Source organism: Oryctolagus cuniculus, chromosome 3 (genome assembly GCF_964237555.1).
Source record: "Oryctolagus cuniculus chromosome 3, mOryCun1.1, whole genome shotgun sequence".
Taxonomy (NCBI): Eukaryota; Metazoa; Chordata; class Mammalia; order Lagomorpha; family Leporidae; genus Oryctolagus; species Oryctolagus cuniculus.
Genome location: NC_091434.1, coordinates 165,675,833 through 165,694,836, shown reverse-complemented (window position 1 = coordinate 165,694,836; position 19,004 = coordinate 165,675,833). Strand labels below are relative to the sequence as shown.

General features: G+C 46.5%; 1 protein-coding gene across 5 annotated transcripts in view; it reads right to left on the bottom strand.

Annotated features, from left to right (window-relative positions):
- Nucleotides 1-6,270: 6,270 nt before the first annotated feature.
- STRIP2 (striatin interacting protein 2) overlaps nucleotides 6,271-19,004 on the bottom strand; it is a 50,758-nt gene continuing 38,024 nt past the window's right edge. The window contains exons 19-23 of one of the 5 annotated variants that reach the window (XR_007920749.2): nucleotides 13,231-13,335; nucleotides 12,297-12,501; nucleotides 8,435-8,717; nucleotides 6,950-6,989; nucleotides 6,271-6,628 (exon numbers count right to left, since the gene is read on the bottom strand). Coding sequence is in view for 3 of the 5 variants with exons in the window: in XM_008258207.4 (XP_008256429.1) it covers nucleotides 8,467-8,717; nucleotides 12,297-12,501; nucleotides 13,231-13,335 (561 nt within the window). In the remaining 2 variants the exon portion in view is untranslated. Of the gene's footprint in view, nucleotides 8,718-12,296; nucleotides 12,502-13,230; nucleotides 13,336-19,004 lie in introns of all 5 variants that reach the window. The other 4 variants (XR_007920748.2, XM_008258207.4, XM_008258208.4 and 1 more) reach the window with 4 other exon arrangements.

Below are 19,004 nucleotides of genomic sequence, written 5' to 3'. Positions count from 1 at the left end.
CCCATAATGATTCATTTAACCATCACAACCAAATAAGGAGAGGAGTGGTATCATCCCCATCTTACAGAATGGGGAACCTGAGGTGTAGGGAGATTAAATAATGTGTCACATATGACACAGCTCATAGAGGCAGAACATGATACAGTCACCAAGATGCCACTATATGGCACTGCCTGTCTGGGTACAAAGACATCTGTGGCAAAGAAGGAATGTCACAGGCATCCATGTGCAGGATCTTTGTCCTGCCGGCTCCGTTAGGCGTTTGGACAAAAAGTTTTAGAGTGTTCAGAGCCGCGTTTCCGTGTGGGGGCAGGGGACAGATGGCCCTGCCATCTTTAGGAAGGAAGTCTGTCACCAGAGGGGTGTGAGCAGAAGTGGGATGACTTTTGGACTCTTGGGATTCCTTAAACGGTATTGGCTGTTCTCTTTCCTATGAAATAAAAGCGAAAGTTTCAAATCCTTGCTTGTGGAAAGTCCAGCCGGACACATCCCCGCGTCCCGCAGCAGCCTTGGGCGCCGTTGTGTGTGCAGGGCTGGGCGTGTGAGCACAGCAGAGCTGCGGGGGCGGTGATGTTTCTGACAGCTGTGTGCTGTTGCCAGGGGCCCTGGGGGCTCCCCCTCCGCCAGCGCCACCACAGCACACACGCCCCTCTCTTCCCAGCTAACTGAAAAATATTTGAAGGCAGTGTTAGGGGAGATTTATTTAATTATTAAGTAATTACCATATTTTACATTATTAAATAATCATAATCATAATTTATGGTTAATAAGAGAAGGTTAATATGGAAAAAATCTCCAAGATTAATTATACAAACAAATATAGAAGAATGTATTACATTCCTGGTGATATAAAAAAATATGTTGGTAGGGAGTTCATGGGTGAGTATTATGGGAATTTTCTGAAAGAGTTAAAAACAGTATGTCAGAGCAGGTGTTTGGCACGGTGTTAAATGCCACTTGGGATACCCACATCCTGTACTGGGTTTGAGTCCTGGCTTTACTTCCAATTCCAGCTTCCCACAAATCTGCGTCCTGGGAGGCACAGGGAATGGCTCAAGTACTTGGGTCCCTACCACCCGTGTGGGAAACCTGCATAGGATTCTGGGCTCCTGGCTTTGGCCTGACCCAGCGCTGTCCATTGTGGGCATCTGAGGAGTGAACCAGTAGATGGGAAATCAGTCAATCTCTCTCTCTCTCCCCCTCTCTCCCTACCCTCCTTTCTCTCTCTCTGCCTTTGAAATAAATAAAAATACATTAAAAAATATGTTGACAGTGATTACTTCTGGAAATGAGGTAGGAATCTGGTGGGAAGAAATTCCATTTCTCGTTGTGTACTCTTGTATTTCTGAAATGTTTATATGCACCATAAGGACACCATCCATATGGGACACAGATGTCCCAAGTGCCTCCCTAACACTAGGCCAAGTGCCCACGCCTCAGGCCTCTTTTACAGGGGCACTAATGGCATTCACAAGGGCTCTGCCTTCATGACCCCAGTTCCCCCTCTCCCCAGGTGCTATCACAACCCAAAGACCCTGTTAATACCATCACCCTCCAAGAGGACAGGATTTCAATATATGAATTGGTGTGGAGATAAACTTTCAGCCCATTGTAACATATTTCCAAATATTGTTTGAAAGAGAGTTTAAGAACAGCCAGACATCTGGGGTGAGTGTTGTGCAGAGTTGGGTTAAGCTGCTGCTTGGGATGCCTGAATCCCATATTGGAGCGCCTGGGATGGAGTCCTGCCTCTGCTTCCAGCCCAACTTCCTACTAACGCACACCCTGGGGCACAGCAGACAATGGCTCAAGTGTTTGAGCCCCTGCCACCCAAGTGGGAGACCCAGATGCAGTTCCTGGCTCCTGGCTTCAGCCTGGCCCAGCCCTGGATGCTCTGAGCATTTGGGGAGTGAACCAGCAGACCGAAGATCTATTTGTGTCTGAGTCTCTCTGTCTCTGTCACTCTGCCTTTCAAATAAATTTTAAAAACGTAAGAAAAATATAGCCAAGCATTGAAAGTTTCCATAGCAGGAATTGGAATTCTAATGGAATACTAGAGACTACTTAGGATTCACCAGTGGAAAATGAGGAAACACGTATGTGCTGTAAGGGTCACTCACGGCTTCCAAACGCCATCTTTTAGGCCTTCCCCATGCTAGAATTTCTAACCTCACTTGCATGCTGTTACATTGCTTTGTCAACGCATACAGAGTTTTGATCACCTTGGTTCTATTTTACATTTCCTTAAACTTGGATTGTTAAATTGCCACCAGTTAAGCCAGTCAGTGTTGAGTGGGGAGATTATAAGGGAGGTAAATTATTCTCTTCACTTGCCTTTTATTGGTTTAGGGAAAATGAGAGCGCAGGAGGATACTCAGAAACAGGCAAAGGTTATATTTAATGCAAGGATAATAAAATCATGCTGTAGCCATTTTTAATCTAAAATGTATTTTTGATGTTTCTCATGTTGAAACATTAATTACATGTAAGAATGGTTGGGGCTGGTGTTGTGGCGTAACGGATTAAGCTGCTGCCTGTGATGCCGGCAGCCTATATGGGTGTTGGTTTGGATCCTGTTTGCACCACTTCTAATCCAACTCCTTGCTAATGTGCCTGAGAAAGCAGCAGCAGATGGCCCAAGTGTTTGTGCCCCTGCGTCCATCTGGGATACCCGCATGAAGCTCCTGGTTCCTTGCTTCGGCCTGGCCCTGTCCCAGTCCTTTCCCACCTGTTGCAGCCATTTGTGGAGTGAGCCAGTGGATGGAGGATTTCTCTTACCTCCCCCTCCCTCTGCTCTGTAACTCTACCTTCTAAGTAGACAAAATAAATCTTCAAAGAATGTTAAATACTAGCTTCCATAGAAACTATTGTGTCACAAATGTTGTTTATAGTAAATTCTGCAACAGTTTATAAAATATTCTATCATAGAAAGGATTCTCTTACCAGAAAAGTCTGGCCTGGAACTATAATATCGGTAGAACAGATTTCATCAGCTGAGCCCAGTATTTCTGGAATCATGGTGAGACTTTGTCTTGCACATGTATTGCTTTTCTTCCACGAGAAGCAAGAGGGTGGCACGGTTCAGACTCGCCCCACCTGACATGAAGTTGGGTACTGGGTTCATCAGTGACATCGTTGCTAAGGTCAAGGTCATGAGTTCGTTGGATACCTATGTGAAGCAAGCATCGTTTTTGTTCTAAATCACAGCTGCATTTTTAACCTCAGCTGGATTTCTTGTAAATGTGGCTCATCTTTAAAAAGGACAAGAGGAAAGAATTCAGACTCACCACAACCATTAGCAGGAGAAACAGAATCCAGGAAAAAGCTTGTCCATAGCATTGTCTTCCTATAGCAACGAGTCTCGTCAGGTAGAAGAGCTGGGGGAACTGCGACCAAGGAGGGGCAAGAAAACCACAGTCCGGGGGGCCAGTGCTGTGGCACAGTGGGTTACATGCCCTGGCCTGAAGCTCTGGCATCCCATTTGGGCTCCAGTTCTAGTCCTGGCTGCTCCTCTTCCGATCTAGCTCTCTGCTATGGCCTGGGAAAGCAGTAGAAGATGGCCCAAGTCCTTGGGCCCCTGCACCCGCGTGGGAGACCCGGAGGAAGCTACTGGCTCCTGGCTTCAGATCAGCACAGCTCCGGCCATTGCAGTCAATTGGGGAGTGAACCATCGGATGGAAGACTTCTCTCTCTCTCTGCCTCTCCTTTCTCTGTGTAACTCTGACTTTCAAATAAATAAATCTTAAAACAAAACAAAACACAGGCTGGTGCAGGGGTGCCACGGGTCAAGCTGCTCCCTGCAACACCGGCATCCCACCTGAGTGCCAGTTAGTCCTGGCTGCTCCACTTCTGATTCGGCTCCCTGCTGATGCTCCTGGAAAGTAACGGGAGAGGCCCAAGTGCTTGGGCCCCTGCCAGCCACGTGGGAGAGTTGGATGGAGTTCTGGGTTCCTGGCTTCAGCCTGGCCCAGCCCTGGTAGCCGTCTGGGAGTAAACCAACAGATAGAAGATCTCTCTCCCTCTCCTCTACCTTTCAAATAACTTTTACAAATCTTAATTGGAGATCTCAGTGTAAAGTGCGGAGGTGGACGGTTCTCAGATGCTGGCATTTCAAATGCTGTTGGAATTCTTAACAATCTCTCAAAAGTTCCACCACCGATCTCAAGAGCTCCCAGGGAAGCTGCTGTGACTCAAATCTACCGTATGTCTACTTACAACTGCCTGCAGAGGATAATGGTTCCTCTTCCCCACTCCTATCTCATGAATCCCTTCTGTTGGTAAACTTTAACCTGGAATCATGCCAGGCAGGGGATTCTGGGAAATGTAGTTCCAGGCTGGTACAATGCAGACCCCAGAAGGGAATGGTGGTGATTCAGAAGTGCCAGTCCAGCATCTGTATTGAAGCTCTTCACCCATAATTAACTTCTGAATAAATACATTATTATATAACTGGTAGATGCTATGTTTTTTCATGATGATTATTTTTTAAACCCTTTTTAAGGTTGATTTATTTAATTGAAAAGCAGTTACAGAGGCATAGAGAGAGAGAAGCTGTGGCGGGGGGGGGACCCTAGATTCCTTAAACAGAAAGCAGACTAAAGAAGCTGTTCAGTTACCTTCAGTTACCATGAACACAGGGGAAGCCAGCACCAATGACGACTTCAGGGATGGTCAAGGGTGTGAGAAAAGGAAGCCTTGTCTGCCCCCAGAGGAGAGCAACACAGGTTGGGGAGCTCCTTCTAGGGAGCAGACAGACAACTCCCGCCGAGTAACAGGTGCTCACAGCTGCTGCGGCGCAGTGATGGCTGGGGCCTTCCTTCTTCCCTTGAGGGGACTCTGTCCCCACGCTGATGGTCCCCCTGCTCCACCACTGCACTTTGGGAGGTTAGTGGGGAGGGAGGTATAGGCAACTTGTTTTCTTATTTATTTACCTTTTTTTTTTTTTTTTAAAAAAAAAAGACTTGTTTACTTATTTGAAAGGCAGTTACAGAGAGGAGGTAGAGAGATCCTCCATCTGCTGGTTCACTCACCAAATGGTTGCAACAGCCAGGGTCAGGCCAGACTGAAGCCAGGAACCTAGAACTCCATCCAGCCTCCTACACGGGTAGGACTTGGGCCATTTTCTGCTGCCTTCCCAGGTGCACTGGCAGGGAGCTGGATCAGAGGCTGAGCAGCTACTCATATGGGATGCAGGTGTCGCAGGTGGAGGCTCAACTTCGCATCACAACATTGGCCCCTCTTATTTCTTTTTGAAAACAGCTTTATTCAGATATCATGGATATAAAAATTTATATACATTTAATTTGTATACATTTAAGGTATACAATGTAATGTTCTGATATACAAGGTTACTTCAAAAAATTAATGGAAAATGAAATTAAGATTATTTTGGCACAATATTTTTGAAACTCATCATATAGGTGGTCTTCAAAGAGTTCATGAAAAGTGCACATTATGAAAGATCTATTCATGCATTTCACTTTTTTTTTTGCACCAAAACAAACTTACCTTTTGATCCCATTTGTCCATAAACTTTAAAATACCTTCTGTATATATATATTGTGAAAGGATCACAGTTTGTTGCTGTTTTTAGGTTTACAAGTTTCAGTTTCAAGAGGCACCACATCTACTCATCTAGACCTGGTGAGATCTGGACTTGAGGTCTCACCTGAAGCCTGGATAAGACTTCTGGAATCTTCTCTGAAGAGGGACTATGTACTTTAGGTATAGGACAGGAGCAGATATTACAACCAAATCACTCTCTCAGTATCACTCCATCCTATACTTGCTGCTCTGTAGGTAGAATGTGTTTCTTTGGCCCAGTATTCATCTTTGCCACATGAGTTGCTTTTGACCAGTGGAATATGGACAGTTTGATTTATGCCACATCCAAGCGGGAGCTTTACCTGGGCTTGCCTCGTAGGTTTTGTTTCTTACTTTTGCCCTTTACTATGAAAATGGTGTGTCCCAAGCAGGAGCTATTCTATCAGCCCAGCGCTGGAATAAGAGCGTTGGAGCAGAGTGAATCTTGCAAGCCACGCTAAGTGGGGCAGACCTGCAGCAGCCTTCTAGACTCGGGAGCAAGGAGTCAGCATTGGTCCGAAATCACAGGATTGAGTCGTTTGTGTTAGTCTACGCCAGGGAACAGTCAGGGTTCCATAATGCAAGGGTTTCCATAATTACCGCCTATGAATGTTCTTCCTTTTTATAAATAGTATAGTATGACTTTAAGATTATCTTGCATTAAAAAAAAAACCTTTAGAGACCAAATTTCTATTTCCAGATTATTTTTCTTTTTATTAAAGTGCTTCAGTAGATAACAGTGTTATCAATCCACATAAACTTTTGCTGAAATATTCACAAATAAAAATCTTCTCTTTACAAATCACTCAAGTGTTCTACGTAGTAACAGCAATCACCACTGGAAGTCAGTTGACATGAATTTATCCCTGACCACACAGATGGGCTCCCAGACTGGAGATTCAGCATGGCTACCTTAGTATACAGGGCTGGGTGGCAGGTCCTGAGAGCCAGGCCCAGCGAGCCTGGGGAAACTCCCTGTGATTTGAAGCTGATCATTCGTCCTTGGTGCTTTAGTGTCTACACATGCACTTCCCTCACGCAGGAGCTGTAAATAACGAACGGTGAAACGTGAAATCTTAGCATGCCTCTGTGCCTCCGAAGACATACTCGTGCATGCTTTTAAAAGGGCAACGTATCCCTGACACAAAGTGAATGAACTACATGACTTTAAAAGAAATAGATTGCTCTCTTCTTGACAACTTGTCTTTTCATGCGAGTTATATTAAAATCATACTGGGCTGATCCTGGATGACTAAAATTCACAGAAGCTATGCTCAGTAAATTATTTTGATCACAGGGGAGACTTCTGTCCTGCCTACGTAGAATTTACAGTTTACTTTAAGAAGTTCATCCATTGCATGCTTACATTCCTCAGGACTTTTCTGTAAAAAGGGAACCGCTGCTATCTGCAAACACAAAGAGATAAAACCCAGTTTAATTGTGATATGTTGATTCAGCTCCTTCAGGTATCGCCAGAGCTCTGTCATGGCTTCCTAACGAGATGTGGTTGACAAAGGGCAGGGTGAATAAGCCAGCTTGGGCTAGACCTCCAGAGTGTGTTCCTGGTGCCATCATAAAGAGATCAGCAGTGTCTGCCCTTGGGGGTGGGCATTAAAGGAGCGTGAATATCTAGATGACAATGGTGGGGACACAGAGCAGTAAAGGATCCTGGCTGAGTCAGGGACTTTTCTACGAGCCTGTTTCGCAGGGGGGTGGGGGTGGGGGTGGGGGTGGGGCTGTGACTCTGCTGTGGAAGAGAGAAGTACAGAGAGGCTGATGCATCAACCCTTCCATCTGCAGTGAAATGTGCAATACGTGTAGGTAGGAGCAGGACTGCTAAATCTCCACATGACACATTGAAACTGCTAGCAGTAAAAAGGGGAAAAAAAAACATTAATCAACATTGGAGGAGAAGAAAAATGGCCAGCTGTGATGCTCTTGCTGTTCTTTTCAATTAAAAATAAATCAATCATGAGCACAAATGGACATGACATCTCAATAAATAAAACCCCCTGTAGTTAGCTTGTCATTAAAAAAAATGACTTGGATGAAAAGGATAATTTTCTGCAGCGTATGCGGCCATTTTAAGACTGAAGTAGTTTGAGAAAAACAAGAAGCGTCCTTAGAGAGGGGCTGATTGTTTCGTGTTGGTTGTGGCCCTTTCAAAACGGCAGTGTACTTCATGCCCTACACAAGGTACACAAGGGAGTAATTTTCATAGTGAACACAGATCTCTTTGGAAATAAAGGGAAAAAACCCTCTATACCCACTTTTGTGTAACATGCGGCATTTAGGGAACCGAAAGTCATCATCCTCCACAAAGGAGGTGCAGGTGCTCCAAAGTCATCCTAGAGCTAACGATTAAAATTTAAAATGTAAAAGACACACTTCATCTCAAAGTTGGTTTTACCACACTTCTGACGAGTGCTAGGAATCCAGGGTGACCAGGAAAACGTGTGCCTATTACGTGACCTGCACCTCCTTCCTCCCTGTGATGAATGCTGTGGGCCCGACGTCTTCACCAACGTCTCCTTCTGGGAGCCAGCAGAGGCTAGCCCTGGGTCTAGCTAAGACTCAAGCGGGCAGAGGTCCCACCAAAGAGCCGGCAAGGATTGATCCACCCAGAGATTTCCAAAGTCAGCTGGGCAGCCGACTGACCCCTGGGCAAGTCCATCAACTTGCTGGGACTCAGCAGCCTCCCGCCATCTCTAGGTCCACAAGTTCCCGGACTGGCCCTGAACTACACTTCACGTCCCTGGGCTGGGCCAGATCCCCCTGAACAAGCAGTCCTGGAGCTGGAAACAGAGGCTGAGTGGGCAGGGTAGGCAGAGCACCATGTATTGGAGCCAACCTCCATCTAGTAGATGCTTTGTTGACAAGGGCTCAGTGATTCTGCAGTAGCTCCTCCCAACAGATGGGCTGTGAAAACACCTCTCTCTCCAGCCAGAGCTCGTAGGAATAGTGGAAATCTTCAGGCAGATCCAACCTCTGCCCCAGCACGCTCTGCAAACAATTATCCACAGGGGAAAATTCCGAGTCCTGGGGCCTGTCATACCGCCGGCTGTTAAAAGCCTCGATGTTGGCCCGCAGGGTGCACTCTTCTGCCTGGAAGTCCCATGGCCTGGCATCGATGTCTGCGTCGGGAAGAGAGGGAGAAAAAGATGTCCACAGTCAGGACAGCACGCCCCTGCCAGAGAGCAAGGTCCACGGCACTCCATGAGCAATATACAAAGTCAAGTATACAGCGTGCTGACAACTAGGGTTAAAAAATACACATGATGCCCACACACGTAAGCTTGTATACGCAGACAGCATCTTTGGAAGGGTAATCCAGAAACCAGTAACAGCAGTTACCCTCGAGAAAGCAAGTGAGGGCCCTGGGGGAGGTGGGCTTTTTCTTACTGATTGTAGGTACCACGTCTTCCTAAAGGGGAAGCTCAGTTGTCTTTATTGAGCTTTCTCTAGGGCGTGGGAGTTTCTCATTTCGGTGGAACCACGAGCTCTTAAGGAATGGGAACGTGTGAAAGGGGTACACATGGAGAGTCAGAACACGCTGGTTCTGAAGAATTTCTGCCTCCCTGGACTCTCCCAGCACGTGATAAATCTATGTGTCAGCTTATTTTTAAGATTATGAGGTGAAGGCTTTCATGGCGGTAGAAAACAGATCATCTCTTTGCTTCTACTCAGACACTGTTTCAGGGTTAGAGACACAGTTTCCACATCCTTCATGTCCTCACTCAGTGCTTTATCACCACGTACTGCAGTTTGGTTGGGGTTCAGAATGGCAGCAACAATGGAGGTGCCATTTGCAAGATAAAACCTTTTCATGTTTTAAAAATTTACAAGAATTTAAACAGCTAATTGAGCTGTAAGCCTCAGAGTAGAAGTTATATCCTGGCTTATTCTATACCAATCACAAGCTTCCTTTGATTCTCTAAACTCTTTACCTCAGTATCCTCTAAATTTTAGAAAATCCAGCAGAAATAGTCATTAGTCATCTCACTAAAATTTTAAATATCATTATAGGAATAATGGCCAAATCCCTATATGCCAAATATAAAACAAAAACTCTCCAAAATAAGTTTTTTCCAATTGTGGTCAGTCTTGGCATAGTTCTGGTGGTTCAACCAGACATTCCACCTGCTGTTGTGAAGTGTATGTAGTTCGACCACCACCTAGGGTGTACCGTGGACAAAAAGGCTTAAACTCAACTTGTCAAACCTCTAAATCTAGCTTTCAGTTTATGGTTAATATCATGGACAGCACACCACAAATGGAATAATGGAAGTAACACCACAAAGAAGTGAGTAGACAAATCCAGAAGGGGGATATTCCGCAGGACAACTGGCTTGGCCCAGTGGTCTAAGTCACTGCTTGGGACCCTTGCATCCTGTGCTGAGTGTCAGCGACTCTGCTTCCAGTCCAGCTTCCTACTGATGCACACCCTGGGAGGCAGCAGGTGCTGGCTCAAGTCCCCTTGAGTCCCCTGCCACCCATGTAGGAGATCTAGATTGGGTTCCAGGCTCCTGACTTTGGCCTGGCCCAGCCCTGGCTGTTGTGGGCATTTGGGGAGTGAAGCAGTGGATGGAAGATCTTTCTCTTTCTGTGTCTGTCTTTCAAATAAAATGAAAATAAATAAAAATTTAAAAATGAACCTTTAAAATGAAAATCATTTTGTGACAAATGGGAAATTTTGAATACGGACTTGATTATTAAATAAAATGAAAATGTACTGACATAGAAAGGAGCAGATTATATTAGCTGAGAAGATCATAAAATAGCATATATAGGGCTGGCGTTGTGGTCTAGCAGGTTAAGCTATAGCCTGTGATGCTGGCATCCCATACAAATGCCAATTAGAGTCCTAGCTATTCTACTTCTTATCTGGCTCCCTGGGAGCCCACAGCTTCTTCCTGGTCTCCCACATGGATGCAGGAACCCGATAATTGGGTCATCTTCTGCTGCTTCCCCAGGCACATTAGCAGAGAGCTGGATCAGAAGTGGAACAGCTGGGTCTTGAACTGCCACCTATATGTGATGCCAGCATTGCAGGTAGAGGCTAAGCCTGCTATGCCAAAATGCTGGCCCCTGACTTTCAAATAAACAAATTAATTAAAAAAAACCCAGCATATGTAATTTGCCTTCAACTTAATGAAATATGCATATATACATATATATATATAAAGATCTAGAAGAATATACAATGTTATCAGTGGCAATCTTTGGGTGGTACAAATATGTAATTATGATAATACAGTAAAATATTTACTTACATTTCTATTTCTTTGTAACAAGAATTATTTTATTATTCCTTTAAGAATTTTATTTTTCATTTTATTTGAAAGGCAGAGAGACAGAGAGAAAGACCTTCTGAATGCTGGTTTATTCCCCAAATGCCTGCAACAGCCAGCGTAGGGTCAGGCCAAAGCCTGCAGCCCAGAACTCAGTTTGGGTCTTTTGCATGGGTGGCCGGGACTCAGGTTCTTGAGCCATCGCCACTGCTTCCCAGGATGCATTAGCAGGAAGCAGGATGGAAAGCAGAGGAGTCAGGACTCAAATCAAGCACTTCAGTATGGGAAGTGGGCGTTCCAGTGACTTCAACTGCTCTCCAAACGCCTGCCCCCAACCTCAAATTATTTTAAATTTTTTTTTTTTTTTTTTTTTTTTTGGACAGGCAGAGTGGACAGTGAGAGAGAGAGAGAAAGGTCTTCCTTTTGCCATTGGTTCACCCTCCAATGGCCGCCGCAGCCGGCGTACCACGCTGATCCGAAGCCAGGAGCCAGATGCTTCTCCTGGTCTCCTCATGGGGTGCAGGGCCCAAGCACTTGGGCCATCCCCCACTGCACTCCCTGGCCACAGCAGAGAGCTGGCCTGGAAGAGGGGCAACCGGGACAGAATCCGGCGCCCCGACCGGGACTAGAACCCGGTGTGCCGGCGCCGCAAGGCGGAGGATTAGCCTAGTGAGCCGCGGCGCCGGCCAAATTATTTTAATTTAAAAAATCTTATGGAGAAAGCTTTCACTTTTGGAAAGGTAATAATCACCTCTCAATTGACTTGTTTTATAAAATGGATTTTTGTAGTTTACATAGGACAAGGTACATGCTAGAATTTGGGGTATTGCCTTTAAGTTTGGTGTATCAGAACCTGACCCCTATAAACACCTATTTTCTTATCCAAAATAATGGTAAGAGTTCACGCCAAAAGAATAGAGAGAAACGTTGATTTAGTCTTGTTTAAACTTTGGGCATTAGGCCGGCACTGTGGCATAGTGGATAAAGCCGCTGCCTGCAATGCTGGCATACCATATGGGCTCCAGTTCAAGTCCCGGCTGCTCCACTTCCAACCCAGCTCTCTGCTGATGAGCCTGGAAAAGCGGCAGAGGATGGCCCAAGTACCTCAGCCCCTGCCACCAACGTGGGAGACCAGGAAGAAGCTCCTGGCTCCTGGGTTGGCCTGGCTCAGCCCAGGCCATTGAGGCCATTTAGGGAGTAAACCAGCAGATGGAAGACCCCCTTATCTCTCTCTCTCTGTGACTCTGCCTCTCAAATAAATAAATCAATCTTTAAAAAACAAACCACAAACTGTGGGCGAGCCCGGGCAGTGGCCAGCGCGAGGACGCTCCCCGTCCCCTGGGCGAGCCCCGGCAGCGGCAGCGCGAGGACGCTCCCCGTCCCCTGGGGGAGCCCGGGCAGTGGCAGCACTGGGACACTCACCGTTCCCGTAGGCCCAGTCGTCGTTCAGGCGGTGGCGCACTTTCTGGTAGATGGCCGACATGGTCTTCATGTTGCTCTTTCTCCACTGGCGCCCTAGGTACTTGGTCTGGATCTTCAGCAGCTTCAGGACGTACAGCTGCAGCATGGCCTGCTTCACTTTGAGGGCCCGCTTTAAGATCGGGGCCGATTTGAACACCACCAGCATCTGCCCATTGAGAGACGGGCAAGATGGTGGTGAGGCAGGCAAAACGCAAGTCAAACCTGCCTAACGCGGAACCCCCTACAGTCCCTGCCCTGCTTAGATTTCGTCTTCAAGGACACAGAGTAACTCTTTTACTTATGTCAAAATCCAAAGTTTCCAATATTCCAAGTGCATGGTGTAAAGTGCAGAAGAAATTCTGTTAGCCACACATCCCACTTCTACTGTTACCCACAGTTTCTTCTGGAAATATTCTAGGCAAGCATTTATAACATTTTGTCTTTTCAACTAAAGATCCCCAACCGCACAGCCTGTCCTGTCTCTTGTTTTTTAGTTAAAAGTATTTACTGAAAAGTATTCACATCAGTATAGGACATCCTCATTCTTTTTAATGGTTGCAGGATATTCTATTGTAAGGATGTTTCATTGTCTGTTTAACTACTTGGTCCCATAATAATGGGCATTTAAGTTGTCAATCTTTCATCATTGCAAGTAATGTTGTGATGGATAAACTTGAACTTGCATTATTTGGGATACATGACTGGAATCCAAACAGCACCGCGAACCTCCCCACCAGAGCTGCCTGCCGTAAAACAAGCCTGCTGCTCCAGGGGAGGTGCTCAGAACCGGGAGGTGTCAGGTCTGTGTAGCGTGCGGTAGCTGCCTATAGACTGGGAAGCAGGCAGTTCACAGGGATTTATGCCTGATTTAACCGTGCTCCGAAGGCCCGCTCACCATGGTCCTGGAATGCTTCCATTTGGTCAGCTTATTGAGCAGCCTCAGGAGGTTGATGCAGGAGAAGAGGTTCCTCCAGCAGAACTGGTTGTTGTCTCCAGCCTCCTGTAATAAGGAGCATCCAGAATGATCTCAGCACTCACAAGGCTTCCACTCCCATGGAAGCCTGGGAGTCACCGTCGGTCAGTGTAGGTGGAGCTTTTCACGGTGCAGTGCTGCCCCCTCACCTCTCTTACAGAGTTCTCAATCCTGTGATGACCCACTCGGCTGCCAACCCTGGGGACCCCAGCTAGATGCAAGTACTGGTTAGCGAGATGACACATGAAGCTGAGTCAAGCAGCTTTCTTAACTAGTTGACTGCTTTGGGACTGGAAAAGAGATGACAGACTGTTCCCCCATAAACTTTGCACCTATATAAGCTTACATTTGTAATTGCTAGGAGTTAAGTCTCATTCTGATAGCTTTTAAACTAGGTTGGACGGATCTAATATTAATTACATCTGATTATTTTATCAGCTGCACCCTCCCTTTATCAAGCCATATTGCAGTCAGATGCTTAATTATCCAGTTTGGAAGGAAAAGTGGCGAAAGGTTCACTCCAACCAGATGTTTTTCTTGCATATTTCCTGATAGCTTGTGAGCACCTAACTAGAGATAAAAGATCAATGTCAGATTAGAAACAGGTATCTGTTTTTTAGAAATATTTTTCAGAGACAAAAATAAAAGTCCTCATGTGACTTAGGGACCTTTAAATATATTTGGGTGTCAGAAGCTATATAAATCAATGAGCATGCATGATGGCCAAGTTGAAATCTTAGAAATTCCTCACATCTGTACTGTGATGGGAGAACGTAGGCGTAGGAGACGTGTCCAAGTGAGCTGTTGTCTGCTGAGTGCAAAATTACCTCCTCCCCTAATTTAATCTGAAGAGGGCAAGAGAGGCACACATCTAATGTAGAATAAATACACAATACCAAGGGCCAAAAAGACTCAGGGGAAACTTCCTAGAAAAATAATTTAGAAATAACATTCTCCTTCCTATAGTGAACATTCATTATTGTGCTTTGGACTAGTTCCAGAAGAACCATGTGCCTGCTTCTGAGGGAAGCTTCACGGGACCTGGCACGCTGGCCAGGCTGGCGGCCCCAGCAGGTCAGGTTCGAGACATGTTACATCTTAGGTGGTGAGCAGACACAGAAAGGTTCTTGTATTTCCAAGAAACAGGAGAGAGACCCAGTGTGGGATAGGGAAGTACATTTCCACGGTGGGCTTCCTTGATTCTGATTTCCAACATTGCAGTGGCACCAGCGCTTGCATTCCTCAGCCCCTCAAAGAACAAATGGGAGTGGTGGCGTGGGCTGCAGCAGCTCTGGCAGCACCGAGACACATGCCTCAGGCCTCAGCCCTTGCTGCACGGTCTCAGGAAAGTTACTGCCTTTGCTTGCCTGTAAGAATTTGAACTGTTCAATCTTTTAAGATTTTTCAGCTCTCACCATTCTATAATTCTGTGATTCCTTGGACTTCTTCCAGTTGAAAAGAACTACCTCATTCTTTTTATTGTTTTAATTTATTTATCTTTAAAGATTTATTTTATTTATTTGAAAGAGTTACAGAGAGAGGTAGAGACAGAGAGAGAGGTCTTCCATCTGCTGGTTCACTCCCCAGATGGCCGCAACGGCCGGAGCTGCATTGATCCGAAGCCAGGAGCCAGGAGCTTCTTCTGGGTCTCCCATGTGGGTGCAGGGTCCCAAGGACTTGGGCCATCTTCTACTGCTATCCCAGGCCATAGTAGAGAGTTGGATCGGAAGAGGAGCAGCTGGGACTAGAACCAGCACCCATATGGGATGGCGGCACTTCAGGCCAGGGCTTTAATCTGCTGCACCACAGTGCCGGCCTTCTGCCTCATTCTTTTTAATGGTTACAAAACATTTAATTATAAGGATATATTATTGTTTATTTAACCAATTAGTCCTGTATTAATAGGCATTTAGTTATTTCCAATTTTTTTCATTCTTTTTAAAAAATATTTATTTATTCTGAAAGGCAGAGTTATAGACAGAGGCAGAGAGAGACAGAAAGAAATATTCCATCCTCTGGTTCACTTCCCAGATGTCTCTAATGGCCGGAGCTGGGCTGATTCAAAGAGAGGATCCAGGAGTTTCTTCAAGGTCTCCCACATGGTTATAGGGGCCCAAAGACCTGGGCCATCCTCCACTGCTTTCCAAGGGGTATTAGCAGGGAGCTGGATCAGAAGCGGAGCAGCCAGGACTTGAACCGGCGCCCATATGGGATGCCAGCACTGCAGGTGGCAGCTTTACCCACTACACCACAACACTAGCCCCCTAATCTTTCATTCTTACAAACAAGGCTGCAAAAACCTTACACTTGCATTGTTTGGGATGTGTGACTATAATCCAAACAACATTGCAAACTTCCCTGCCAGAGTCACTCTGAGGGAGGGGATATATCTAGCTCCCTGTGACGGACTGCTGAGTAGATCAAACGAAGTTATTTATTTATATGAAAGGAGGTAGAGTGGCAAAGTACCCAATCTGCTATACAAATGCCTGCTGGGCCAGGCTGAAACCCAGCGCCAGGAGCTGAGAATGCAATCCGGGTCTCCCACGTGGGTGTCAGGAACCGACTAACAGCCGTCACTCTGCCCTCCAGGATCTGCATTAGCAGGAAGCTGAAGTCAGAGCTGGAGGTATTGAACCCAGTTACTGTGCTGTGGGACACAGGCATCTCAACTGCTAAGCCAAATGCCTGCCTCAGGCGCAGTTTTAAAATTTTAAAAGTGAAGTTTTGGGTGAAGCTGGGCTGACTGTAGCTCTTTTCCTCAGAGCTGTCTTGGGAGACCCAGGGAAGGTCTTCTGCTTCCCGTTCGTAAGCCGGTCTCAGCTCCCACGGTCTGTCTCTCCATTCCTTCTCTTTTTGAAAGACAGAGTTACAGAGAGACGTAGAGACGGGGAGAGAGAGAGAGAGGTCTTCCATCCTCTGGTTCACTCCCCAGATGGCCGCAACCGCTGGAGCTGAGCCAATTCAAAGCCAGGAGCCAGGAGCTTCTTCCAGGTCTCCTACATGGGTGCAGGGGCCCAAGGACTTGGGCCATCTTCTACTGCTTTCCCAGGCCATAGCAGAGAGCTGGATCGGAAGAGGGGCAGCTGGGACTACAACAGGCACCCATATGGGATGCCAGCGTTTCAAGCCAGGGCTTTAACCTGCTGCGCCACAGCGCTAGCCCCTCTCCATTCCTTCTGATAACACTTCCCTGACGACTGTAAGTGGCTCTGCATCTGCCTGGAGCTGTCACCAACGGCACACACACTGGCCAGAGGCACTCTCAGGAAAGCCAAGCCCTGGCTCATTCTGTCTCTTTTGTGGCAGTAGCAGGCTCTACATGGAACACTGATCCAGCATCTGCCTGTTTCCAACCCAACATGTAATCATTTTCCCAGCAGGCCCTTGGCTCCACAGGTACCTGTTCCAATGTCACCTTTCCCTGTCTTTGTTTCTTTAGGTGGGGGTGGGGGTGGGGAGGGAGCAAGACTCAACATCGCTCCCCTAGGTGGAGATAAATTTTGTGAACAGCAGCACACGGTCATATTCTGTTGTTCCCAGTACTTTACATCAGCCGAAGCAAGACTGCTACTTACTTTCTCCCAGCTAAATCTAAACAAGAAAATATCTGCCCATGTTCCACCATCATAATATTTATTTGCAACATACCTGGGATCTAAAGATTCAGCTCAAGGACTATATCCTACCCATTGAGATTGTCTCAAAGATATTACAAGGACTCTGCTTTCAAAAGTCCACCCACAGGGCCAGCATTGTGGTACAGTGGATTAAGCTACTGCCTACATTGCTGTCATTCCACTTGGGCAGTGTTTTGAGATCTAGTTGCTCCACTTCTTTTTATTTTTTATTTATTTTTTATTTTTTTAATAGGCAGAGTGGACAGTGAGAGAGAGAGAGAGACAGAGAGAAAGGTCTTCCTTTGCCGCTGGTCCACCCTCCAATGGCCGCTGAGGCCGGCGCGCTGCGGCCGGCGCACCGCACTGATCCGATGGCAGGAGCCAGGTACTTCTCCTGGTCTCCCATGGGGTGCAGGGCCCAAGTACCTGGGCCATCCTCCACTGCACTCCCAGGCCACAGCAGAGAGCTGGCCTGGAAGAGGGGCAACCGGGACAGAATCCGGCGCCCCGACCGGGACCAGAACCTGGTGTGCCGGCACCACCAGGCGGAGGATTAGCCTAGTGAGCCGCGGCGCCGGCTTGCTCCACTTCTGATCCAGCTCCCTGCTAATGTACCCGGGAAGTCAGTGAATGATAGCCCAAGTGCTTGGGCCCCTGTATTCATGGGGGAGACCCAGATGGGATTCTTGGCTCCTATCTTGAGACTAGCCCAGCCCTGGCTGTTGTGGCCATCAGGGGAGTAAATCAGTGTACAGACATCTTTCTCTCTTTCTGTCTCCCTCTAGCACTCTTTCAAAAACAAACAAACAAACAAACAAACAAACAAAAAACTCTGGGGCCAGTGCTGTGGCATAGTGTACGGTAAAGCCGCTGCCTACAGTGCTTGCATCCCACATGGGCCCCAGTTCAAGCCCCTGCTGTTCCACTTCCAATCCAGCTCCCTGCTAATGTGCCTGGGAAAGCAGTAGAAGATGGCCCAAGTCCTTGAGCCCCTGCACCCATGTAGGAGACCTGGAAGAAGCTCCTGGCTTCAGATCCACCCACTTCTGGCCATTGTGGCCATCTGGGGAGTGAACCAGTGGATGGAAGACCTCTCTTTCTCTCTGGCTCTGCCTCTCTAATAAATAAATCAATCTTTAAAAAGGAAAAAAAGAAAAAAAGAAACCTTCAATGATTTTTTTTTTTTAAAGATCTCATGGTACAAAATTTCTTTCTTAGGAGCTGAGTACTCATCTACCAATCCAACCTCTCCTTTTTTATAAATGAAACTCCCACAGCCTCCAGGAAACCCGCTCCAGGTCTGGATAGCTGTCTGTGCAAAGCCAGGCCTGTCTCTCTGTGAACTAGTTCTTGCTTTGTGCTTCAGGTTTTCCAGCCACACTAGCCCTGCATTTACTGGAAACAATTGCAAAAGCCAACTTGCTAGATTTTAATACTTACTGATTATAAACTCACAATAATAGCTATTTCTTAGTAAATGATTCTTTAGATCCATTTCTTTATTATAGTTCACATCACTGAAAATTAAGTTATATTTTTACTTTTAGATTTTCTTTTCCCACACCCTTACAGAATAATTCCATTCTCATATGAGTTTCTGACAAGTTACAAAAGATTAAGGGCTTAGATACAGAGATCACAAAACAGAATAATAGGGACTGGCACTGTGGCATAGCAGGTAAAGCCGCTGCCTGCAGTGCCGGCATCCCACATGGGCGCTGGTTTGAGTTCTGGCTGCTCCACTTCTGACCCAAGTCTCTGCTATGGCCTGGGAAAGCAGTGGACGATGGCCCATGTGCTTGGGCCCCTGCACCTGTGTAGGAGACTAGCAAGAAGCTCCTGACCCCTGGCTTCAGATCAGCCCAACTCTGGCTGTTGTAGCCATCTGGGGAGAGAACCAGCAGATGGAAGATCGATCTCTCTCTCTCTCTCTCTCTCTCTGCCTCTCCTTCTCTCTCTGTGTGTAACTCTGACTTTCAAATAAATAAATAAATAAATCTTTTTAAAAAAGGATCATAAACCATAAGTTAAATAATGCCTGAAAGGAATGTTACAGTCCTTAATACTTAAATATAA